At 30.7% G+C, this 27,995-nt stretch overlaps 3 protein-coding genes across 4 annotated transcripts; 1 reads left to right on the forward strand and 2 right to left on the reverse strand.

Moving 5' to 3' along the window:
• Nucleotides 1-4,545: 4,545 nt before the first annotated feature.
• On the reverse strand, nucleotides 4,546-5,489 carry LOC108828514 (nudix hydrolase 21, chloroplastic). The gene is made up of 2 exons (XM_018602234.2): nucleotides 5,262-5,489; nucleotides 4,546-5,170 (listed from the first exon to the last, which is right to left on the reverse strand). Exons 1-2 carry the CDS (start codon nucleotides 5,393-5,395, stop codon nucleotides 4,780-4,782), a joined length of 525 nt encoding a protein of 174 aa, XP_018457736.1. The 5' UTR covers nucleotides 5,396-5,489; the 3' UTR covers nucleotides 4,546-4,779.
• A 6,124-nt stretch (nucleotides 5,490-11,613) lies between these two features.
• Nucleotides 11,614-12,425, reverse strand: LOC108826821 (non-specific lipid transfer protein GPI-anchored 8-like). The gene is made up of 2 exons (XM_056994321.1): nucleotides 12,101-12,425; nucleotides 11,614-11,702 (listed from the first exon to the last, which is right to left on the reverse strand). The coding sequence occupies exons 1-2, from the start codon at nucleotides 12,423-12,425 to the stop codon at nucleotides 11,614-11,616; spliced, it is 414 nt and encodes a 137-aa protein (XP_056850301.1).
• Nucleotides 12,426-23,689: 11,264 nt separating this feature from the next.
• On the forward strand, nucleotides 23,690-27,105 carry LOC108828533 (auxin efflux carrier component 1). 2 transcript variants are annotated; one of them, XM_018602260.2, is made up of 7 exons: nucleotides 23,690-25,022; nucleotides 25,225-25,462; nucleotides 25,631-25,716; nucleotides 26,223-26,380; nucleotides 26,520-26,596; nucleotides 26,708-26,788; nucleotides 26,890-27,105. In XM_018602260.2, the coding sequence occupies exons 1-6, from the start codon at nucleotides 23,789-23,791 to the stop codon at nucleotides 26,772-26,774; spliced, it is 1,860 nt and encodes a 619-aa protein (XP_018457762.2). In that variant the 5' UTR covers nucleotides 23,690-23,788; the 3' UTR covers nucleotides 26,775-26,788; nucleotides 26,890-27,105. The 2 variants fall into 2 exon arrangements, with proteins under 2 accessions (XP_018457762.2, XP_018457761.2); XM_018602259.2 differs by having other exon boundaries at nucleotides 26,708-27,105.
• The last annotated feature ends 890 nt before the right edge of the window (nucleotides 27,106-27,995 follow it).

A 27,995-nucleotide genomic window follows, 5' to 3' on the forward strand; every position in this document is an offset into this window, starting at 1 on the left:
AACTCCCACCGAGAATCTTGTCTTCGCTCAAATCCATGAAATCATCAAGAGACACATGTTGATTTCCCTTGTTATTACTACCAGAACTCTCGTCCTCGCACATATCAGTGCAGTTATTATCATGATGATTTGAGGATAAAGATCTCTCGTTACCCTTCTTTGTATCCTTAATGAGATCATTAATAGAACAAAAAGTAGAGCAGTTAACCATATCAGATATGTTTTCTTTGTTCTTGTACCTGCCTAGCAGTGGATCTTGATTTGTTTTGTTATTACCACCATTGTGACTCTCGTCGTCGCAAAAATCAAAGAAGTTACCACGTTGGATTAATGATAATGGTCTCTCATACTTATACGCCTTGCTCTTTTGTAAGCTTGGTAACCCCTTGACCACGGTATCTAACTCGTTGAAGGCATCAGGCTCGTCCCACCAAGGCACAGATCTCGGCTTCTTCCTTTTATTCAGCTCTAGAGTTTCGTTCTCGTCATCTTCGCCGATCATGATGACTTCATCGGTACAAGATGATGACCCCAAGGATTTGTGGTCCATCATCTGATGACTCGAACGTTTTTTGGTGAGTGAGTACTCTTGTTGCTTCAACACCTTGTTTCGGTGCGCAGCAATTATATGGCTCAAAGTTATATGGCTGGACATGACTCTAGAGAGCTCTTTACTATGGTTTTTTGGTGATTGTTGAAAGCGTATGAGATCTTCAGTTTATAAAAAGAGAGGAGGAGCTTGGGGTGTGATCATAGTCTTGGAAAAAAATTAACTTCATAGTTATTTTTGTTGTTGGTCAAACTTTAGTTATAGAGTTACTTAAAAAGCGACTATTGAGACTAGACTATCCTAACTTATTAAACTGACATAATCATGTTTATTTGGAATTCTGGAGCAAAAATACTTCAGTTGACTTAATTAATTACTCTAGCTAGCTATTTTCTAAATCATAATTAAAATTAAATCCTGTATTTATTAATTTAAGACTAAAATCAGTAATAGTTTCTTTTGTATCATGGACTACAAGGTTTTATGATTAGTATTAAACTTCAAATAAAGGAAGATGGTTGACCAGAGAAGGTTGCCTTATCTTTGTTTGGTAAGATATTAACTAAAAACAATGAATCATTTGTATATTCATGAAAATACATTGAAAGTTTATTACAATTCATTACAGTATGAAGACAACATCAGAACAGCTATACATCGAATGGAAGGTTCGGGTTGAGCCCTTTGGATATCAGTTATATGTATTTTTGAGATTTATATTGAGTCAGGTATACTTTTGTACGATTAAGTATATTTATCAAAAATATCTCCATGAATTTTCATGATTAAAATTGTAATGAACTAACCAACATTGATCTCGAAATAGGAAGGAAAAGAAGCAATAATCGCGGGAACTGATGAGAAGGGAGAGTGCCTTTGATGTAATTCTTGATGTTGATAGAGATCACATTGTGGTTCTTTCTTTTTTAAATTATACAGGAGTATATTGACCTTCACCGAAATGGATTTAAACTAATCATGTGTTAACAACCTACGTTTTCGGTCTACGTATTGCTTTTCTGTCCATGACAATATTGAAATTTTAATTCTTCGATAGCTGGAATTCGAACCCTAGTATTTCACCGTATTGGACTTTCCCACTGGAGATCACATTGTCGTTCTTCTTTTCCCAAGGATCAATAAAAGCAAAAGTTCCTAACCCCTATTAAAGGTACATCATGTTATGCTGTCCTTAGATTATGTTTACACCTTGAACACGCTATTTACTTCATTGTAATCTTTCTATTGTTTGAGTAAACATGAGTCTCTTGTTTGATCATTGTCGCCATGTTTCTTTTGAAACAAAATCAACTGAGTGATTATGAAGTTAGTAAGGTTCTTAGAGCATGCGCACTGGAAATTCTTCCACCGTTTCTCAGCAAATATACAAAATCTCACAAAGTAAAGGGAGAAAGTAAAAGGAAAACAAGAGGAGAAAACCCGATTGGTGATGAAGATACGTTTAATATAATCTATCTTATTAAAGTAGAAATACTTTAAGCTTTTGTTTGGTAACAGGGATATGAGTCTTTAAAAAAATTAAATTTTGTTTGGTAACAAAGATAGTAGAGAATTTTGTATTTTCCTTATTTAGATGATAGATTTAAGTATTTAATGTTTTTTCCTAATTTAAATGATAGATTTCTTTAATAGAATGAATGAATCTTAACCAAAATAAAATTTCTAATATATTTTTTTGTTAACATTTAATATTTTTCAATATTTATCAATAAAAATAATAAAATAAAAATCACACATCAAAATCAATTTATATATCATATAGATAAAATATAAAATATTTTATTTATAAATTGTTAGTATAACACTTTTATAATATAAGTCCAATTAGTTATAAATATCAGATTTTTATATGATACACTGTGATATAATAGACGATTAAAATCACATAATATAATTATTTAAAGTAATATATAATTTTTTGTTTTAAAATGTTATACTAACAATTATGTAATACATATTAATTTACACTCATATATATATTATCATTAGAACAAAGAAAAAAATTGAAGTGAAAGCAAATATTTATACGGCCACGGGCCAAACTATAGAAATAAATAACAATGGCGTAAGATTTTTTTTTAACAAATTTATTTTAATTTCAAATATGTTTATATATTTTATGTATTTAAAAATTATTTTATTTGTTATTAAGAATGTTAAGATTTTGGAATTGGAAAAAATTATGACCCATCTCTATATTATTTTAATTAGGAATTTAAAATTTATATCAAAATATTTTTTAAAACTTTTAATTTTTATTATAACTACAAATGTTAATTTTCAATCTAAATTTATGTTTAAATATTACAAATATATCATTTATAAATAAAAAACTAAAAACATAAAATAAATACCCGCCCGGTTGGGCGGGTCAAGATCTAGTTTAGTGTTAAAAGCACTATGGTTATAAGGTTTAGTTGTTGATATACTGGTACCCCTATTAAAAGCACTATGGTTATAACAAGGAAAACCTTATAGATACACTAGGTACCCCTATTAAAGATACTTTTTCAGATAACTAAAGACATAGGGAACTTCCTTGTTATAAGGTTTAGTTGTTGATCATTGTCTAAGGTCAACTTGTGTACCTCTTAAATAGATAAATCACTATAAAATAATAATCATCACGACTATACTATAACCTAGATTCAATCTAATCATTAGTTACTCTAGTTACCTGTCTTTTCTGATTCATAATCAGTATGTCATAAAAGAAAATAGTAACACTAAATCTATATCTTAAAGGGGATAATGGCTAACTTAGATTTGGAGTTCCATTTTAGTTGCATGATAAAACTATGGTTTATAACTATTGTTAAATCTAATAAAGGAAACTGATAACATCTGTTTTGAATGATATAGATGCAATTTAATACCAGACTTTATTTATCTAAAATAGTTGTTATTTTAGACTAATTCCCATAGTGAAAACTTGGTAGGAACTAACCAATGAGTGGAGTTGTATAATCTTAATATAGATTGAAAATTACAGAATCAAGCAGCTACGACGTGCGAAAGATTTGAGGTTTAGTCTCAGCTTTGTTGAAATTTCATATGAGTTTAACTCTTGACCCGCCCTTGGTTTGGCTTCCTCCATGAATATGACCCTTCCATCAAAAAACTGGACACAAACAAAATAAGAGATGGGAGTTTTGATTTGCAGTTAACTCTTTCTTTGTCAGTAGATTTAGAAAATGAAGACAAGTGTACGAGTGTTTCAAAAAAAAAAAAAGAAGACAAGTGTACGTATGATGTGGAGCTGTGTTACCTTTCTGTACATCCCTTCAGTAGCTTTTACTAGCTCCTCCTCTGTTTCATACCAAAGGAAAGCCTATTTGCTACCTTGTTCATCACCAGGTTAAATACACGGGGACAATCAAGAATATATATTACAATTTAGATTTCTAAGAGATGTTATCACATCATCATACTTGTCATTAAAACAGACACCTACTTACATAAATTTGAAAAACGGAGAGCTTATGGTTACCAAGTGTAACCTTGCAAAAAATTTCAAAAGCTTTCCGTAAGTTATCTTCAGTTGTGAGGAAAGAAAGCCATGTGCCAGAAAAAAAAAACATTAAACCCTTTTATTAGAGTTCAAGTCTCTTAAGCAGAGATAAACAAGGCATCAAAAGGTTGGACAAAACTAACAAGTAAAACCAATAAACCAGACGAGAGCATTAAGACTGTTGAGCCTCTAATTCTCCAAGGTATAACTTGCACCAGTCCATTTACATAAAGCTTATAGGGCGTGTGCTGCCACAAACGAATTAAACAAACTAATGTTCAATAAAATCGTTAGTCAGTGGTTAGGCGCGCATTAATATTTAGACATATTTTTTGAATGTCTAGAGATTCTTTTTTAATCGGTTTGACATTATCGCTTCGCTCGCCTAAACCAACTTTTAGAACAATGAAACAAACCACACATAGAGTCCATTTAAAAGTGTTTCATAAAAAAAAAGAGTCCATTTAAAAAATATTGACGATCCAATTTATTTATATACACAGTTACAGATTATATGGAAGCCAAGCATTATTTCAAACAATTAGAATGAATCTTTCTGTCTAAATAGATACCTATCTAACAAATGAATAAATCAAATCAAAAGACTTAAACATGATCTGCCCTCCAAAAGCTCCCCCATGAAAGCTTCAGAAACAATCAAAAGTCTTTGCTTTATACATCAAACCATCCAAGTTCATCATAGACATTTCCGGTCAACGAACACTTCCAAAGCTTCCCTCATCCACCAAATCTGACACAAGTCAATCGCTTCAGACAAACAAACCCACTTCCTTTGTCTGAATCCCGACTCAGGCCACTGCTCAAACTGCTCGCTGACGAGCAGAGGAAACATGAACCCGTCGTGGACCATGTTATGCCTTTTGCTCTTGTATTGCCACTTCCCAAGCGTCTCTTCGAGGTGTCCCGTTACACCAGCTTCCTCCATCGTCTCTCTCAAAGCTGCTTCTTCGATTGATTCATCCATCTCCCAACCACCTTTTGGTAATAACATCCCTTTCCCTTTCTTCTGTGCACTTATCAACAAAACTTCAATCTCTCCATCGTTCTTGTATCTGTACGGTATACATCTGCGCATAACCAAAACCAAGATTCAGATTCCAAAGAACCGTAAACACCAGAGTTAGAAATTAAAATTAGGGTTTGTTTGGTTGAACGTACCCGACGACCTGACGATACCCTGTTGCATCGTAGCGTTGTAAATCTCGTCCGGTTCGAGAGACCAAAGAGACGACCTTTTGAATCGGAGTCGGAGAATAGTTTGAGATGTATAGAGAAACATAGAGATCTGTCATCTTTGTTTTTTTTTGTCTTCTTCTCTTGAGGATGAAGATGAACGATTTGATGATGAAGACTCTGAGAAAGAGAGAAATGGATCGAGGAGGAAGAAGATGAAACGTTGTTATTTATAAGGAAACTCTCACGCGCTTTATTACAACTTTTTGGTCAACTAGCTTCCTGTCTTTGACTATTTGTGAATAGTTCGGTTAAGGAACCGGTTATTGAATTGACTTTTTCGGTTAAATGAATACCTTTTAGAAGTTTACAACTTGTATCTTCTATTTTATGTTCTGTCTTTTTTTATTTATTTCGAGATTAGAGATTAGTTCACGTGACAACTCTTCCAACAATATTCAGATTAGAACGAGGTTCTTAACAACATTCGCACTTTTATCGTCTTCTAGATAGTTTTTGTTACATAGAACAAAAATCAAACTTTGATGTCAATGAGTCCAACTCCCCGCACGTACGCGGAAAAGAAGAAGGTAAGTGGAGAAGCAACCAAGTGGGTTACACAACATGTACACGTGATACGGACACGGTATTTTCGGAGATAATTTGGTACCGATAATGAGTGAGTTACATAGTCAGATATTTTTTTTCTTTTTTAACACATTCAGACACAACACGCTGGAAGGACACTTTAACATGTTTCTGAGCTGATTTGAAACGAATATGCCCTTCACTTCTTTAACCGAGACTAGGGTTGAGTTAGTGATAATATTTTTATATTGTCAAGTTGTCAAGTACCGTACAGCTTTGCATTTTGTGTTTACTCGGAGAAGTTGTCGTTTGGTTCCTGAAGAGCAGTGACAAACAACATATGTCAGATGAAAGCCAATCCAAAGGTGATGATCAGTTTTGGTTGAGAAAGTAGATTTGATAATAAAATATTTTTTTCTTCTCAACATATATATATATATTTGTCTTTTTTAAAAATTTTAAGATATATAAAGAAATTATAATTGTTACAATAAATTATAATTTCTTTTTCTCTATATTTTAAAATCCATTTGTATATATATATTTTATATATTTTAAAAATTATATAAAAATACATTGACATAGAAAATGTGGACAGAAAAAATGTGGATATGGACAAAAATACATAAACACAAAATGTGGACATGGACATCAAAGTTGGACACTAACACTAAAACGTTAAAATCCACCCTTACACCAAGTTAGTTCTATATTAGTTACATGTTATTCTTGTTTATTTCACCTTTTAATATGTTTTGCCTATATTTTCTTTTTAAAATATTAAATCAAATAAATTTATGACTATAAATTATGATTTTTAATTCTCTACATTTAGACATCCGTTTTGGTATATATATATATATATATATATATATATATATATTATATTTTAACATTTATACAAAAGGTTATTTGAACATAAAAAGTTTGGATAATAATTTTTTTATTTGAGAAATGTGGACAGCAAAATTGTGGATATGGTAAATTTTGTTTTGATTTTTCATATTCAAAAAACTTGGACATGATTTTATGGACAAAGTTTTGTGAACAAAATTTTGTAGAATCAATTTTGTGTCCAAGGTTCATTTCCAGATATTTCTTCGTAAATTTTTGGACATGGTTTTGTATAGGATTTGCAGATTTTCCAAGTCATATATTTCTTAAAGTTCTCAACGGAAGAAAATGTAAGCTCTTTGCACCTGCCTGTTTGGGCCACATGTATTTTATAGCATACACAATCTTAACACATACATACACATGCTTCAAACATCTCGACGGAAGAGCATCTCAACGGAAGAACACTAAACCTTTAAATTAAATCTCACGAAAGGAGCCATCTTTAAGGTTCCATTAAAATAGTCATGTGCTTACACCATTTTTTTTCCACAGATCTGAAGCAAGTCTAAATCCAGTGTTTTCCATACATTACTTCATCAAAAAGAAATCTTGATATGTAAATAAATCAAAGCTTCACTGAGCTTAGATTCATGGAGTTTTCACACAGTTGTGGACTCAGTGGCTCAATGACGTTGTGGCTCAGAGACGACTTGGATTTCTTCTTCGCCATTGTTGTTCGTCAAACTGCAGATCTAATTCAGTAAGCTTTTGAGTTCACTTAATCTACGTTCTAGTTGTTTGAAAGAGGGACGAAGAAATTAGGATTTTCTTGGTCTGGAGAAAGTGAAAGTAGATCTATGTTTTGAATTTTTCTTAAATGAAAACGTAGTTGGATATGTCCAAAATATAAAAATTATATTAAAAATGATAGAACCATGGTTACTTATGTTTGGTTAGATGAAGCTTGGTCTGGTCTGAAGTGAGGATAGTGAGGATAAGGAAGTCTTTTGATAAACATATTGTGTTGGACAAGTGAAAAGTGTCCAATGAAGTAATTCAAAAGATAGAAAGTTTCCTACAGCGTAAAAAATCACAGATAATTTGGTACAAAAATATAGATTTTTTACACTCACAGACACTTTATGTCTTTTTATTTACTCCAATAGACACTTTCTGCTTGTCACGCACTTTATGTGTAGTGAATGACGAATATATCCCTTAACCATCTCTCTTGTTACTTTTTTGCTAAAATTTGGTTCTATCTCTCTCGTTACTTTATATGCCTAAAGATATATCTGATTTTATTTATTTATCTTCTTTCTTTTCCAAATCTTCTTGAACCACTATCCAGAAAGTACAAAACTTTACTCTTCTTTGATTTTTTTTCTCTTTTGATTATGTTGTTCTCTCGATATATATCTATGTATGAGGAGATTGAAACTCGTTCCTCTTTATTTACCAATTTATTTAATCATCTTTCTTGAATGGATGAGATTTGGAGATTTCGGTGATGTAGTAGAGAGACGTCAATTCCGACGAATCAGCTCCGGTGATTAAAACAATTAATCCGTTAAGGAAACTCGAATTGGACCAAAGCTGAGAACGGCGATCTTGGAGAAGACAAAGTGAGCTAAGAAGAACGCTACAACAAAGAATGAGAAGATGATAATGACGAGTTCGACAATGGAATAGAGAGGATTTAAAAGCAGCTGAGGATACATCGGATAAAACAAAAGATGAAGAAGAAAGCTTGGGGCTTGGTTTGGAAGTTCTTGTAAAAAAGAAAAATGACAAATTGAAATGCCAAGTCGTAAATCTGGCGTTACCAATTTGATGGTTTCTCATTTGTCCATAGGAGAAGAACGAGCTCCAAAAGGTATCCTAAAGGTATCAGCTTTTGTAAGCTTATTCTCTTTCTTTGAATTCATCAACCTGTTCAGCTAAGAAGTGAACACAAAACTTTGTCCACAAAATCTTGTCCACAAAGTTTTGAACATGAAATTTTGTGGACACAAAATTTTACAGGTTTGAGAATTTTGTCCACAAAACTCTATCCACAACATTGTGTCATAGATGGAAGATAAAGATTTTGGCTACAAATAATTGAAAGTAATCTTGTTAAGGTGACTGGGTAACACAAGATTGAGTAAAAACTCTGAAAGTTCGAAACTTTGATTGCAATAGACAAATATCATAACTGAGGGAGAGACGGGATCTTTCGCGTTCAGTTGTAAACTCTTGTTTGTGATTGTGACTATAAACTCTTTCTCATGATTAATAAAATTAGCCTCATCTGTTTATTGAACATTTTGTTTAGTTGATTGGATTTAGAAAATGTTATGACTCAATGAAACAGTTTGTGGACTTTCTATTAGTTAGATATGTCAATTCTTAACTTGACAACTACAGTTTCTTGATATTCTATCAATTATCTACATCCACCATTGGTAACAGTGAACTTTCGTCCACATCCACAAACGACAACCATTTTCAGCATCCACAAATACATATACACATATGCATATCAGAGAGACTTGATTCAACACGGTAACTCATAGACATATTAGGTTCAAAGACTCAAAATACGATCTTGGTTAATTTAGTTAATATGAAACCACATTTCTCAAATCAACACTAAATCATGTACATTTTTGTATACATTTACGGTGTCCATGTCCACAATTTTTTTCATATTTAAATTGCAAAAATATACCAAAATGGATCTTAAAATGTAGAGAACAAAAAGACATAATTTTTTATAACAAATTTATTTATTTATATATTTTAAATATGTTAAAATAATCACATAAATAAATAGATGAGAGTGATAAAGTAGTATTAGAAAACTAACTCAGGTCTGCGATTTCTAAACCAATACAAAAGGATAGTAATGTAAAACACTAGGGGGAAGAGAGGGAGAAAGTGCCTCTCAAGTGGCAAGTGCCTAAAAGTGTTAAAAAAAAAAAATTATGTCTGTTGGAGTAATCAACTCAAATTATGCAAGATACTAAGGCCAACTCCAATGGGACAACAATACACCAATTTTGGTGTAGTTTTATCTTTAATGGGATACTAAAAATGACACCATTCCCACCAAATTTGGTGTAATACTATTCGTCTCACTAGATATTTTATATACATATTTTATTATGTTTCATTGAATAGAATAACTCAATTATTATTATTAACCAGTTCAAATTTGTTTCAATTGTTTTATTAATCAGTTCGAATTTGTAACTAAACATAAATATATTTTATTATTTATTTTTAAATTATTTTTACATAACTAAAATATTTTTATTTTATTTTCAAGTAAGAAATCACTAAATTATTATTATAATTTTTATGTTATAAAAAATAAAATATCATTTCTTTTATATTTTATTTTATTTCAAAATAAGAAATCAATAAATGATTATATCATTTATTTTATTTTTAAATATTTATTATAATTTTATTTATGTTATATTTAATACTATTAAATTCACCAAACTTTAAAATAAAATTTTTATTTTATTTTATTTTATAATATAGTTAAAAATATATTACGAAATAATACAAACTTTATTAAAATAAATATTTTTTGTTATGTGCTTTTTCATAATTAATGTTTTTAATATAGTTTTTGTATAAAACAAATACATTTATAATATTTTTAAACCAAAAAATATAAATATAAATAAATTTTATTAACATATAATCACGAAAAATTAGTAAACATAATATCAAAGTATGATAAAATAATTATTTATCAATTTCAAATAATAAAAATTATTAAAACTTAAAATGTAAAATAATATATAATATTACTTTTGGTGTAATATTTGGTGTCATCTCCAAACTTGGTGTAATTTCAACACCAAATTTGATATCATGGTTGGAGATGCTCTAATTTATATGAAATAATTAGGATGCGATAAAATTTACGAACCAATAAAATATTACATTTATAACAATTATTTATTTTTGTAAAATAGCTTACTTTTTTATGGCTTTTGGAAAATAGCTTACATTTACTTTTTTCGTATCAATAACATTAAAACAGAAACATGACATATTGATATAGGTGCGGTCAAACTATTTTAATACAACTATTAAAATCTCTTAATAATCATTTAGAAAAAATATTAGACAAATAAAAACATAAATATAAAAATTAACTTTAAAAAAAAAATGTTAAACAAAAAAATATATCCGCCCTTTTAAAAGCGGATCAAAATTTAGTAACATTAAAACATACACTATTTTTGATTGATTGATTTAAATTGAACCATATCACTAGACTAGTGTGGATGAAATTTCTTTTTACTTTAGTATGTTGGATCAATTTAGCATCAAATTAGTCATATTTCTTTCCTGATTTTTCAATACTTTCGTTGCTACTCTTATTCACCAGTTATAACATTTTTTTTTTGAACAGCTGGTTGGTAAATTTATTATAACATAGCATCCCAGTTTTAGAAGTTGATGGTGATTCTTGTTTTTGTTGCATCACACACCACATTTTTAAATATGAATATAGCTTATGAGGCGATTGACAATGTCATTAACACAACTCTTACAGAAAAAAGGACTACATAGTACATACTAACATGCTTTGGTCATAATTGATGGAAATTTGAGACATTAAGAGCATCATTAACCCTAAATTATTAAGTGGGGTGCTTAAAAAACTTTTTTTATCTGAAAAAGAAAAATTAAAAAAAGAACCAATTAGCAGCTTGTTCACTGACAAACAGTTCAAGCAACATCACTTTCAAACGCTTAATTAAGCACTTTCATCCTCTTCTACTCTTTCTCTTTCCTTTTTTTTTAATTAAAAAATTGTTAAGCACTCCTTAAACAACCAGGGTTAATGATGCTCTAACAATTCAAAAACGTAAATTTCATTATTGCTTTGAAGAAGAATCGATCAAAGTCCTGTGAAAGCAGAAACGAAGCTTACTCCCAACAAACTGATAGCTAGGGCTGCATTTTTGGAGGTGACGATGGACGAGCTCCCTGTTTCAATTAAATGTCACATCAATTACTTTATTATACAGTTTCCAGTTTAATAAGAAAGTCATTTCCAACTTAAAATATAATTTTTGGTTACATACTACGTGGAGATTTTTTCTTTATTCAAACATTACCTTCCAAATTATACGACAAGATTGTTGACCAAAGTAATTAAATGTTATTTACGTTACATAAATAATGAAAAAAGTAAGTGAACTACCGCTGGTCGTAGATCCCGCGGTCGACGCAGCAGAGGGAGAAACTTCAGTGAGAACACAAACATATTAGAAAGGAGTCAGTTACTTAAACTGCACGTTTAAATTATGAGACAAATTTTTTTAAGTCTACACTATAAAACAATCATACATGATAAAGAGCTACGCGAAGAAAATAGAACTCACCACCGTTACAACGTGACGCATCATAACTAGCTCCACATGAACTGATTAGATTTAGAGCTGCCTCTTGGTCGAGATGAACGAGTGCCATCATGTCTGGATGTTTGAAGGCTTCACATAGACATGTCACGTCATTCTCCACGATCTCTTTCAACGGATTGCAACACCACAGCGGCGGAGGAGCCCCGGAGTTAACATACACACGACATGGCATTAGTTTTGTTACGCATTGCATCATCGCTTTATTTTGGTCCCTTATTGCTGTGGCTTGAACGGCGTAGAGAATGGCGAGGACGGTGGATACGCCTAGAAATATGGTAATACTCATTTTTCTTATGTGTTATGCAGCTTTTCAGTTCTTAAGTGGTTTTAGATAATGATAATGTAACGTATTGTTCTTACATCTATTCTATTAAAACTGAAGTACATTTTGTACTTGACCCAGACTTTTTCTAAATAATTACGATTGAATGCCACTGTCTTAAACACATCGTTTTTGAAGTTACTAAACCATATCATTAAATCATTATTAAACCATCTAATTAAATTTGATACCGATAGATACACTCGGATCTATTAAAATTTGATACTGATAGATACAACCGGTGTTCAAAAACTCCGCTAAGACACCTGATTAAGATTAAGCGCCGGCGAGACACTCGACATGGCTAAACCGTGGTGATTTTGCCACGAATCGGAAGTAGCAATTTTTTGAGTTTCGAGTGTTTAAATCAGATGTTTGATAACTAATCTATGTACTTGGGATATAAATAAGACGAAATCACTCAACAATTTGCATATTTATAGTTGGTGGCCGCCATGAAAATGGTTTGCACAGTCGCAAACCCTAAAGAAAGATTGGGGATGATGATCAATAAATTACCATTATGCCATTCAATAAATGAAAAGTAAAAAAAAAAACCAAAGTATTTTACAGACAGGTCGAACCAAAAAACTGCAGAGTAAAACCAGCATCTCTTACCACTTGACCCTAAGATTTTAATGATATACTTTTACTGGTGGTCTGGATTTTTGCTTTTTTTTTAGATAAATAAAAAGTCTTCATCATTAAACTGATCTGTTTGTTCCCAGAAAAAAAAACAGAATCTTAATGGGCTTTTTATTAGTCATATATTATTTTAGCATAAATCAAAATATTTATCAACAGCCCAGATTATAATTGTAATCTCGATTGTTTTTTGTTGGTGATTTGTTCTACCGTTTATAAAATCATTTAAGAATCTATATTATACATTGTTAATAGGAATGTCATATTTTTTTGTATATCGAACTTCCTATCGTGGAACTTAAACTCTTATTTTAAAGGTCTATATATATTGAAGTCCTTATAATACTAATCTAAATTTCGAATTTTGTATATTTTTTGCAGCTACATTTATAGGTTCGGATATGTGAGAGAAAATTAAATATATCTTAGAAAAAATTAAATATTCAGAGATATAATTGGTTACAGCCTAGATTTTATAAAAATTATATTTCTTAAAAAATATAAAACAAAAAATAATTATTCTTAACCCGTGGATAACCGCAAAATTAAATGGGACGGGTGCCGGTACAAATTATTTGTTTGCGGCTTGTGCGGGTCATATTTTTGACCAAAACAAAATTAAAGCCCGCAGATTGACGGGTTCAACCGGCAATCCCCGGCAATCCAGTCCTAACCGAGTGTATACTGAATCAATTTTTTAAATTGCTGTTATTTAATAAAAATATATTTTGATTAAGATTTACACATAAATATGATTACAAAAAATACAAAATATAATCACAAAAAAACACAAATATGGGAATTAAATTAAAACAAATACCCGCCCTTTAAAGGGCGGGTCAGAATCTAGTTTTTTATTATTATTCACGCCATATAACTTTCGACCAATGACATCTTCTTATTTTATAACCATTCTCAGAAATTACGGATTTTAATAAAGGTCCATCTCCACTATTGAAGACAAAACTCCAACGAACAATCCTTTTAAAATTATCACTGTTTTTACTAAAACCCAATAATATTAACTATGAAAACCCAATACCCTAAAAACAAAATCAGCAATTATTCAAACCCTACCCGGCTACCCCTAATATATAACGAAAACTACTACGAATTTAACAATGATAATGACTCATAACTTCGTGCAATATAAGTAATGGTTACAGATATGTGAATTGTTAAAGTGTAGTTTTATATAATTTTAAAAAGATTACCATTAGTATTTTTAGTTTATAATAAACCAATCAATTAATTGTATTTACGTTATCACCAAAAGAGGATTACCTAGCTAATACTAAAGGTATATCGCTAACAATACCATATCGACTATGTAACGAATATTAACAATATCACACAATCTATGGAAAATACAATATACACATCAAATCTCTCATTTACCACATAATTAATTGACAATATAAACTTGGCCAACAATCATACAAATTAATTGGACGTTAACAATCAAACGAATTAATTTACAAAAAAAAAACAATCAAACGAATTAAAAGCAAATCCAGTGCAATAAGGAACATAGTTGTGGGTTAAGTTACGTAAACATCAGATTCGTATTGAGCCCAATATGCTGAGTAATCTCTTTTCATATTAAACATTTACTACATGGGTTTTAAGTCCGATTTAAATTTGCAAAAAAAAAAACTTTTTCACAACATTTACATTTTTAAAATATTGGTCATCCAAAACATATAAACAACTATTAAATAATTTTTTCAACTACCAATTAAATAATGTTAAAACACATCATAAAAAATTGAAGTCATTTTAAATATTTAAGAATAGATAACGGGCAAATCTCTAAAATAACATTTTTAAGTTTTTGTCACAAAAATAACACTCAAAAAATAAAATGACGAAAATAGCACATTTTTGTTTTGAAAATTTTAATATTTATTTTTTATTTTTAAATATTTGAACACATTACTAAAACCCCACCACTTAACTCTAAACCCTAAGTCGTAAATTAGTTAATCCAAGGGTTATAAATGCATATTTACTCTTCAATAAAACTTATTTTAGTCATTTTTCTTCTTGTGATGCTATTTTTGTGACAAAAACTTGGTTTTGTGCTATTTTTGTCTTTTTCTCATAGATAATCCCTCCTTTTTAAAATATATTTGTTAACCAATATATAGAATTTACATGTGTATTTAAAAAATTCAAATATAAATTTTGAGAGCTTCTATTATTATAGATTATCATGTGTTTATAAAATTTTAATTGTTATTTTACAATAAAATACAATAAATATTTATACAATTAAGCATTACGTTTAAATTCTGATATTAATATATTGTAAAAGGTAGATGAGCATGATCAAAAGCAATGCCAACCCACTAAGACCGATATAGAGTAAATAAAAACACATTATAAAATAGACAATATATACTGTGAATACAATATAATAACAACGAAAGTATTTATGTAATTTGATATTTATATCATTTTTAAATTATAACAAAATGTTAAATCCCGCGCTTTCAAAGCGCGGGTCAAAATCTAGTATGTATTTATATATAGATAAATTCAATTTCTGATGATTTTGGGGGGTCAAATATATGGATTTTGTTTCTGAAATTAGTGGAAAGGTTACGGGATCAAAGACTATCAAAACTAGTAATCAAATCTTAATATTCTGAATCTAGATTCATGCAGTTTGAGTGAAGATTATCACCTGGTTTAGTGCAAGTATCCAATGATATCATTTCCTTATAATCTGTTTTCTAGTCTTCGTTGGAAAAGTAATTGATTTCTTGACTAAACAGTTGTATTTTGTGTTATTAATCTTGTATTCTGAGAGCATGTACCAACGTTAATTATACTCCAGTATGTATTACTATATAAGAAACACTAGTCAGAATTACTGGTTTTAAATTGCAAATGAAGAGCTAATGTATACTGGCTTGATTTGGGCAATGCAATCTGCATGAGCACTTGGATATCATAAAGCAAATTTTCAATGTGGTTGTTTACGGTGCTTGAAGAGATATGTGATCAGTTGATCGATTTAAAACTAAGTAAATACACAAGAACGATTCGCAGATTGGCGCAATTCAAACTTCATAAATGAAATGGAAACACGCGCGATGATACATTATTATTATTAGATAAAGAGAGATTACGAATCGATTATCTTGGTAATTTATTATGTGTTTGCCATTTTGGCTTCATGGTATAATTATGTTTATACTATAAACAGTGTTCAACTGAATGACGTTGGAATATATGTTTCAACAGAAGAAAAAGGTATCTGATCTGAAACCGAAATTATAGTTTGTTCGCTTGTACGTAGCTTTACAATCAAATACTGATCATCCTTATGTATTCTAAACTATCTTTTATGGTATACAGAAATCATTCTTATTTTTTAATATTTAGTTTAGTAAAATTTCATATACTGTCTAGATTATTGGAATTAGCATTATAAAATTTTTATTATCTAGAGAAACAGAGACAAACAAAGGTTCTAAACCTCTTTGCCCATCATATTATGTCAGTGCTCTAAGAAATTATACACTAAAACCAGATTTTCATATTTAAAAAAAAATCAAAATCCGTTGGTTAACCCCTTTTAAAATTATGAGTTTTCGGTAAATCCTCTATATACCGAAGTTTATACTCTTCACTTTTTTAAAAAATTTCATACCACATTCTACATTTGGATTAATGTATTATAAACTATCTTTTATGGTATATAGGAATCATTCTAATTTTTTAATATGTAGTTTAGTAAAATTTCATATACTATCTAGATTAGTAGAATTAGCATTATAAAATCTACATTGTCTAGAGAAACGAGTTTCTATACTCTTTGACCATGATCTTATGTTAGTGATCGATGAAAAAATTCAATAAAACCAGATTTTCATATTTTTGAAATTTTTCCAAAATCCGTGGATTAACCCCTTCTAAAATAATGAGTTTTCTGTAAATGCTCTATATACTGAAGTTTATATTCTTCACTTTAGTTTGAAAATTTCAAACCACATTATACATTTGAATTAATATATTCTAAACTATCTTTTATGGTATATAGGAATCATTCTAATTTTTTAATATTTAGTTTACTAAAATTTCATATATTGCCTTGATTAGTGGAATTAGCATTATAAAATCTTCATTATCTAAAGAAACAAAGACAACAGAGGTTCTAAACTTTTTGACAATCATCTCATGTTAGCGCTCGATGAAACAATACAATAAAACAAAATTTTCATATTTTTGAAATATTTCCAAAATCTGTGGGTTAACCCCTTCTAAAATAATGAGTTTTCGATAAATGCTCTATATACTAATGTTTATACTCTTCACTTTTGTTTAAAAAAATTCAAAACCACATTCGACATTTGAATTAATGTATTCAAAACTATATTTCATGGTATATAGGAATCATTCTAATTTTTAAATATCTAGTTTGGTAAATTACATATACTGCATAGAATAGTGGAATTACGATTATAAAATCTTCATTATCTAGAGAAATAGAGACAACAAAGGTTCTAAACTTCTTTGCCCATCATATTATGTCAGTGCTCTAAGAAACTATACACTAAAACCAGATTTTCATATTTTAAAAAAAATTCAAAATCCGTTGGTTTAACCCCTTCTAAAATAATGAGTTTTCGGCAAATACTCTATATAATGAAGTTTATATTCTTCACTTTTGTTTAAAATTTTCAAAATACATTCTACATTTGAATTAATGTATTCTAAACTATATGTCATGGTATAAAGAAATCATTCTAATTTTTTAATATTTAGTTTAGTAAAATTTCATATACTGTCTAGATTAGTGGAACTAGCATTATAAAATCTTCATTATCTAGAGAAATAAAGACAACAGAGGTTCTAAACTCTTTGACATTCATCTTACGTTAGTGCTCGATGAAACAATACAATAAAACCATATATTCATATTTTTGAAATTTTTCAAAAATCCGTGTGTATAGAAATCATTCTATTTTTTTCAAAATACATTCTACATTTGAATTAATGTATTCTAAACTATCTTTAATGGTATATAGGAATCATTCTATTTTTTTAATATGTAGTTTACTAAAATTTCATATACTGCATATATTAGTGGAATTATCATTATAAAATCTTCATTATCTAGAGAAACGGAGACAACAGAGGTTCTAAACTCTTTGACCAGTATCTTATGTTAGTGCTCGATGAAACAATACAATAAAACAAGATTTTCATATTTTTGAAAATTTTCCAAAATACGTGGGTTAACCTAACCCCCTTCTAAAATAATTAGTTTTCGGTAAATACTATATATACTAAAGTTTATACTCTTCACTTTTGTTTAAAAAATTTAAACTATATTCGACATTTGAATTAATGTATTCTAAACTATCTTTCATGGTATATAGGAATCATTATAATATTTAAATATCTAGTTTGGTAAAATTACATATAGTGCCTAAAATAATGAAATTACCATTATCAAATCTTCATTATCTAGAGAAATGGAGACAAAAATGATTCTAAATCTCTTTGACCATCATATTATGTCAGTGTTCTAAGAAATTATACACTAAAACCAGATTTTCATATTTTTGAAAAAAAATTCAAAATTCGTGGGTTAACCCCTTTTAAAATAATGAATTTTTGGTAAGTCGTCTATATACTGAAGTTTGCACTCTTCATTTTTGTTTAAAAATTTCAAACCACATTCTATATTTGAATTAATATTTTCTAAACTATCTTTAATAGTATATAGGAATCATTCTTATTTTTTAATATTTAGTTTGATAAAATTTCATGTACTGCCTAGAGTAGTGGAATTACCGTTATAAAAATCTTTATTATCTAGAGAAACGGAGACAACAAAGCTTCTAAACCTCTTTGACCATCATCTTATGTCAGTGCTCTAAGAAACTATACACTAAAACTAGATTTTCATATTTTTGAATTTTTTTTCAAAATCCAAGGGTTAAGCTCTTTTAAAAATAATGTGTTTTCGGTAAATCCTCTATATATTGAATTTTATACTCTTTACTTTTGTTTAAAAAAATTCAGACCACAGTCGAAATTTGAATTAATGTATTATAACTATCTTTCATGGTATATAGGAATCATTTTAATTTTTTGGTATTTAATTTGGTAAAATTTCATATACTGTCTAGATTATTGAAATTACCATTATAATATCTTTATTATCTAGAGAAACGGAGACAACAAAGCTTCTAAACCTTTTTGACCATCATCTTATGTCAGTGCTCTAAGAAACTATACACTAAAACAAGATTTTCATACTTTTGAATTTTTTTCAAAATCTGTGGGTTAATCCCTTTAAAATAATGTGTTTTGGTAAATGCTCTATTTACTGAAGTTTATACTCTTCACTTTAGTTTAAAAATTTCAAACCATAATATACATTTGAATTAATGTATTCTAAACTATCTCTCATGGTATATAGGAATTATTCTAATTTTTAAAAATCTAGTTTGGTTAAATTACATATACTGCATAGAATAGTGAAATTACCATTATAAAATCTTTATTATCTAGAAAAACAGAGACAGCAAAGGTTCTAAACTCTTTGACCATCATTTTATGTTAGTGTTTGATGAAACAATACAATAAAACAAGATTTTCATATTTTGAAATTTTTTTAAAATCCGTGGGTAATGAGTTTTTGGTAAATATTCTATATACTTAAGTTTATACACTTCACTTTTGTTCAAAAATTTCAAACCAAATTCGACATTTGAATTAATGTATACTTAACTATATTTCATGGTATATAAGAATCATTCTATTTTTTTAATATTTAGTTTGGTAAAATTTCATATACAACATAGAATAGTGGAATTATCATTATAACATTTTTATTATCTAGAGAAACGGAAACAACAAGGGTTCTAAACCTCTTTGACCATCATCTTATGTCACTGCACTAAGAAACTATATACTAAAACTAGATTTTCTTATTTTTGATTTTTTTTCAAAATTCGAGGTTAACCCCTTTTAAAATAATGAGTTTTCGGTAAATCTTTTATATTCTGAAATTTATACTCTTCACTTTTGTTTAAAATTTTCGAACCACGGTAACATTTTTTTTTTGATCAAACGAACCACAGTAACGACAAAATGTCCATCAAAGCTCTTTTGATGCCCATCATGGGATATAGAGGGAGTGTAAACCAAACCAAGTCAAACCTTGTAGCGGCAGTTGTAACAAATAGTGAGAAAAATAATATTGCGAATTATCCTACTGGTCTTTGAATTAATGGGCTAAAAAGCCCATTGTAATACATAAGCCTTAGAAGATGATGGTTCGGTTTGGTGATGTAATTCCTCTCTGTAGTTGTGTGTCAAGTTGCGAACCATTGGGTTTGACATGTCTCTGCCCAAGGCAAGACGGCACGAATTTTAGTGATTGGTGTTTAGTTTAAAGGAATCATCACGTTATCGTGAGGACAAAAGATATATTCTACTTCGTATATTCTTTTTCTTTTTGATCAAAAAAAATCTTTTTCTTTTAACGAAGGTAAAGAAGAAAAGAGATGGAAAAAGATTACTTTATTGCAGCTTAGCAGCTTTTGAGGAACACAATATTTTTTTAGAAACGAAGTAGAAAAAGTTGGTAAAACTTTCAGAATCCTTTTTAATATTCTCTGTTATATTTCTATATATTCTTTTTTATGTTCAGCCTTTTAGAGAACCCAAAACCGTGAAAATTATATTTTAAAAATGGTTTTTTTGTTTTTGGGAAAGCATCTTACATATGCGTTTTTCCATCTGATGTTTTTCTTTTGGTCGGGGCAAACTTTCGAAATTGTATACCAGACTTCTTATTATTTGTTCATATCTTAAAACATCCCCTAACTTTTAGTTTAGTTCTAAAATGAAGCTGTCAAGTGTCCTGCCTCTAACTTTTAGTTCCAGTTTAACCTTTACCCCATCATTAACTTCTTAGACGCATGCTCTTCTGACTCTCTCTCTCTCAACATTTGTGTTTCTTTCGCTTTTATAACTTTCTATAGATTTATTCCACTTCAATGGATAGACTATTAAGGCTGAGCAGTCCCACACATTATCGGTATTCGATTTGTTATCAAAATTCCTATCCAGAAAAATAGCCGTTGTTTCTTTTTTTGGTAACTTAGAGGATCTCCAACCCACTCTATTTCTCACACTAAACTCTATTATAGAGTAAAATCTTCTCCAATCTCACTCTATATCTCATTCTAAAATAGTGCAACTCTATTTCTTATTCTATATTTGGAGTAATTCTATTTCTTACTCTATTATAGAGTGAAATTTTTTATTTATACTTTAGTCCTTTTATTTTTCAACATTTTAGTTTATAACTATTTATTTTATTTTATTATGCTAACAACACATAATTATGTTTAAAACAATATATATATATATATATATATATATATATATATATATATATATATATATATGTATATATAAACGTTTAAATTTTATTATTATTAGCAAAAGAAAATAAGCACTAAAATAAAAATAATTTTATTAGATAAAAAAATTATTTCACAATCTGAAATTCGTTAATGATCATTTATGAGAAACATACACTAATGGAGATGTTTAAGTTAAAATGTATTATGCTATTAGTATAATGTAATGTAATTATTAATATAATAAATGTTTGATATAGATATATAATTTATGAAAATTTTGTGAAAAATAAAATGTAATGGATCAATTTGTAAGTTTTATAAGTAAAAGCTATTAGTCATAAAATTAGAAAAGAATATATTTAAAAATATTATTTTTAGTGTCAAATATAGAGTAAACCATTGGAGAAAAACTCTACTCTATTTAGAATGACACTATTTTAGAATGAAATCTACTCTAAAATAGTGTAAACTATTGGAGATGGTCTTAGCCGTTGTTTCTTAATTAATGGTTATACAATTGTATTGTTAACTAATCCTAACCAGAAAATAGCCGTTGTTTCGGGTAAATTTGTAATTGACTATATTGTATATGTACTAGTAGACATGATACATAAAATCTACTATGGAAGGAATATCTGACATTCAAAATAAGAGAAAATTCGGTTGAAAAATAACAAATCTTGGAGGTTTGATCACTAAGACCTTTAAGCTCGATAAAACGCTATAAATTCAACTACCATATCTATGAATACATGTATTCGTTAATCTACGTGGTTAAAATGTCTGATTATACACAAACTTTTTGACGGTTTTAATTGGAGTAAAGAAATCTCCGACCGTACTTATTTTTTATTTTATAATTCTCACAAAAATAGAATAGTTCTATTTTAGAGTAAGTTTTGTTCTAATGGTTCACTATATTATAGAATAACTTTATTTTTTAATTTATTATACAGTGAACCATTAGAACAAAACTTACTCTAAAATAGAGTTATTCTATTTTTGCTCTAATGGTTCACTATTCTATTTCTATAATTCTCATAAAAATAGAATAGCTTTATTTTAGAGTAAATTTTGTTCTAATGATTAATGATTGACTATATTATAGAATAAATCTATTTTTATTTTATTATACAGTAAATCATTTGAGTAAAACTTACTCTAAAATAGAGTTATTCTATTTTTGTGGGAATTATAAAATAAAAAATAGGTTTTGATTCGAGATCGTCTAATAATTTAAAATATTTGTATTAATTCGTAATTGTATATCAAATTATGAGTGTTTACACTAACATCAATTTGTAATCCGTCTTAAATCAATGTTTGTTAATTTGGATATACATTTTGTGTTTGGAAGTCATTATTTAAGTTAAATATTTTGGAATTTTTAGTATTCTATTATATGCATAGCTAATTTTTATAGTAAAAGTGTAATGATATGTCAATGGAAAGATCATTAGTTTGTTTGTATTTAAAGCTAAAATATTTCATATCAAACACGAACCTTTCTTATTCATCATCGGTTTCTTAGTGGTATTACTTGATTTGATTACAATCAGAAGGCTTGTTTTAGCCGAGCGTGCTAAAGAACAAACGCATCGACCTTGATCCGCTTGTCTCTTGGCACAATGAGGAAACTGTCATTAAATTATAACTATATATTTACTACGTCCTTGAAACAAAAGTTGAATACATAGGGAAAATAAAAAGCTGAAAAAAAAAGAGTTGGGTTTGTATGAGATGGTGATAAAAATATGAAGAGCATAGCACACTGTTGATGGAATATTGTGTTTCCTCAAATATCAGCACTCCAAATTATATCAACCGATTGCTTTTGTACGGAATTTTAAAAATATAATTTTATTTATATGCATAAAAGTAGAAAAACAAATCTCTTAATAAAAGTAGAAAATTCAAAGAAAAACATAACAAAACCAGTCATATAAAATAAACCCATCATAATAATATTTTTTCGTACTCGACTTACTCCAGCTATCTGAATAATTATTTTCATATCTCTCTCATTAATGAAGGCTTGTTAAAAGATAAAATTAGACAAAAGTATAACCATTATCGAATGTCGACAAAAAATAAAGAGAATTTCAAAAGAATATTTTGTACAAATGTGATATTTTCAACGAAAAATAAAAAATCAAAAGAGAATATAAGAAGGGAAATGTGATCTCTTCTTAACACACCCTTTTACTCCTTTTTCCCACTCTCCACTGCTTCTCTCTACAAACTCAACTCACACCTTCTTCTCTCTCTCTCAAGACAAACACAATGATAACGGCGACGGACTTCTACCACGTCATGACGGCGATGGTTCCGTTATACGTAGCCATGGTCCTCGCCTACGGCTCCGTCAAATGGTGGAAAATCTTCACGCCTGACCAATGCTCCGGCATCAACCGTTTCGTCGCTCTCTTCGCCGTCCCTCTCCTCTCCTTCCACTTCATCGCCGCCAACAACCCCTACGCCATGAACCTCCGCTTCCTCGCCGCCGACTCCCTCCAGAAAATCATCGTCCTCTGCCTCCTCTTCCTCTGGTGCAAGCTCAGCCGCAGCGGCTCCCTCGACTGGACCATCACGCTCTTCTCCCTCACCACCCTCCCCAACACACTCGTCATGGGGATACCCCTCCTCAAGGGCATGTACGGCGAGTTCTCCGGCGAGCTCATGGTCCAGATCGTCGTCCTCCAGTGCATCATATGGTACACTCTCATGCTCTTCCTCTTCGAGTACCGCGGCGCGAAGCTCTTGATCTCCGAGCAGTTCCCCGACACGGCTGGCTCTATTGTCTCCATCCACGTAGATTCCGACATCATGTCTCTGGACGGTCGGCAGCCGCTTGAGACCGAAGCGGAGATTAAAGAGGACGGGAAGCTCCACGTCACCGTCCGTCGCTCTAACGCCTCGAGGTCTGATATCTACTCGAGGAGGTCTCAGGGGCTATCGGCGACTCCTCGGCCTTCGAACCTAACCAACGCGGAGATCTATTCGCTGCAGAGCTCTAGAAATCCGACGCCACGTGGCTCGAGTTTCAACCATACTGATTTTTACTCCATGATGGGTGCTGGTGGTGGTGGTGGTGGTCGGAACTCGAACTTTGGTCCCGGAGAAGCTGTGTTCGGTTCCAAGGGACCCACTCCTCGGCCGTCGAACTACGAGGAAGACGGCGGGGGTAAACCGGCGGCCGGCGGAGCTGGAAGGGTTCATTACCAGTCCGGAGGAAGTGGTGGTGCGCATTATCCGGCGCCGAATCCGGGAATGTTTTCGCCTCAGACCGGCGGCGGAGCTACGGCGGCGAAGGGGAGCGCTCCGGTGGTCGGTGGGAAGAGAGGGAATGGGCAGGATGGTAACGGGAGAGATCTCCATATGTTTGTTTGGAGCTCGAGCGCTTCGCCGGTGTCGGACGTTTTCGGCGGAGGAGCTAACCACCATGCTGATTACGCCGCCGCTGCGAACGATCATCACAAGGACGTTAAGATCTCTGTACCCCAGGGGAATAGTAACGGTATTGGTCCCTCAACAACTTTACTGTTTTACTTTGCGCAACCCTAAATTTATTTATTTACAAAAGAAGCCCCCATAAATTCTCTTGGATCTAATTGGTTCTAATTCTAAGTTGTTAGTAAAGTCTTCTGTTCATGTATTAAGTCTAGTTTTGGAGTTTGATTAATGTTGTCTTTAACTGTGAGATGCTTAATCTATTTCAGACAACCAACATGTGGACAGGGAAGAGTTTAGTTTCGGTAATAAAGATGATGATAGCAAAGTTCTAGCCACAGACGGTGGTAATAACATTAGCAACAAGTCGCAACAGCAGCCAAAGGTTATGCCACCAACAAGTGTGATGACAAGACTTATACTCATAATGGTTTGGAGGAAACTCATCCGTAACCCCAACTCTTACTCCAGTTTACTCGGTATCACCTGGTCCCTCATTTCCTTCAAGTACGTCCTCTTTTCTTAACAAATAGTATAACGTTTATATTTTTGACATTTAATAAACTTTCTTGATAAGAAGAAAATGGTTTGTCAGGCCAGTCTTTGGATTGTATTTGTAGTAAAGAAAAGATTTGAGAAAGATCTTTGGAATTAAATTTATTTGGTCTTGTGCAGGTGGAACATTGAAATGCCAGCTATTATAGCAAAGTCTATCTCCATACTCTCAGATGCAGGTCTAGGCATGGCTATGTTCAGTCTTGGTCAGTTTTAAATTTTACTCTCTTTACATTTATTATAGTATTATACTTACCATAAAACAGTCAATTATTCTCTTTACTCTGGCCTTCATTCTTTTAAAAAATTATTTTAAAAAGTAAATCATGTGAATGCATAATTCTCTCTCTCTACCTTTTACTTTCATAACTACTAAAAAACATGTTTGTATAGAAAAAGCAAACAAACTGGCTTCACAGCAGAAAGCATGCTTCACAGTTCTCTGCTTTTCATCATAACATGTCTCTCTTGGCCAGAGGGAACTATGTTTCAATCTTGTCTCCATCAATTGATTAGTAGAATATTGTCTTTGAATCATAACTTTTATGAAAATGAATACTATAAGATGATGATGTTAGGTGTAATAGTGAGTGTAATGATTATTTTTATAACACTCTTTTGCAGTTTATCTACTAAAGTATAGAACATAAAATTAAACAAAACAAAAGGCAAAACATCCTTTAATTTATGGCGTTTTATTAAATGTGTGAAGGGTTGTTCATGGCGTTAAACCCTAGAATAATAGCGTGTGGAAACAGAAAAGCAGCATTTGCGGCCGGTATGAGATTTCTCGTCGGACCTGCTGTCATGGTTGTTGCTTCCTTTGCCGTCGGCCTCCGTGGCGTTCTCCTTCGCGTCGCCATCATTCAGGTATTTCTTAGATAATAATTTATATGCAAAGGTTAAATATATAAATTAATTCATATGTTTTTATGTAGTATTTGTCTTTGTTCGAATGGCTTTGTGCCTCATTTATATAAGTTCTGAAAATTATTTTGAAAAAAAACAGGCAGCTTTGCCACAAGGGATTGTACCGTTTGTGTTCGCGAAGGAGTACAATGTGCATCCTTCCATTCTTAGCACTGCGTAAGTTTATTCTATTTTGTAGTATTTGTTTAGCTTTTATATTACATCTGTGTTGCTTTGGATTATGACTCTGGTTTTTGTGTTAACGTGTGTTTTTTCTTTTGGTTGCAGTGTTATATTTGGAATGCTGATTGCCTTGCCTATAACGCTTCTCTACTACATTCTCTTGGGGATATGATGAGATATTACCAAGTATGAAAAATACAAAGTAACCCTTTTTAATCTTTTGTGGGGAGGTTATGGAATGTGCAAGTGTAAAGGACAATGCCCCTTTTGTTGAAAACCCACTGCAGTTTTAGGAGAAGCTTCTAAAAGACAATTTGGAGAAAGAAGCTCTTGAAGAAAGGAAGAAGATTGAAGTAGTTATAGCCTCGCAAGTTTACCTTTTCTTAATTTTAATAACATTAATTCCTGTTTTATTTTTGGTAGGTTGCTAGGAAATTTGTAAAAGCGTTGCTTCTTTAAGTGAACTAAAACGTTAAGAAATGGAAGACTCAAATTTCAAGTAATTGATCTCTCTATGTGCATGCCAAAAAAGCCAAAAAGTGTCTAGCTCAAAAATAAAATTAAATAGTTCCCATTTTACAAATTAATTAAGTTTACTTGACATATCTATTTTCGTTTGCCATGCTTTAAAAATGTGATCAACAGAACGAAAAACCGTAAAGCCGGTTTTACACAAACGTTGGAGAAAGGGACTACTTGTCTGGGAAAATTTGGATTTTTCCGAATACAATTTTATGGAATATTATAAACTATTATATTTTTGATTTAAAAGGCGTGAATTATACTATAATCATGTGACAATAGAGGAGTTTGGATTCAACAAAACACTCGATTAAATGCAGAAAGATTGTTGGAGCACTTGAAGATATTTGGTGTGGACGCATGCACTTGGTGCATGCGTACGTTCTTGGTCAAGATTCCTCTTCACTGCGTTTGTGGAATCTTACAAGATTCGTTGGTATTGTGCATTCCTTTTTTTTTGTTTCTTCTCGGAATCATTACGTACCACTTAGATTAGATGTTTTTTTTTTTTTGGTAAAATGTCAAGAACTTAGATTAGATGTTGATTGACGATTCTTTTCAAAGTACCTAACTAAAATTTGTTACTAATTGGTAAATGTCTTTCTTAATTATGGTAAATGCGGGAAGGCGTAATAATTAGAAGAGAAGAAAGAGGCCCTCGATTCATGGCACGCCTGAGGTAAAAACCAGACATCTATATATGAGACGGCTCTAGCTGCCGCTACAGTTTCTACAGATCTCCAATTAATAAAACTGTTACTATTATTCTTCTTGTATTAAATGTTTTTAGCCTTATGCTAAACCTTTTGTTTTTACATTTTTTGGGTTAAAAAAAGTAAACGAAATGGTTGAGAAAAAAAGAGAGAATAAA

The sequence above is a fragment of the Raphanus sativus genome, chromosome 9 (genome assembly GCF_000801105.2).
Source record: "Raphanus sativus cultivar WK10039 chromosome 9, ASM80110v3, whole genome shotgun sequence".
Taxonomy (NCBI): domain Eukaryota; kingdom Viridiplantae; phylum Streptophyta; class Magnoliopsida; order Brassicales; family Brassicaceae; genus Raphanus; species Raphanus sativus.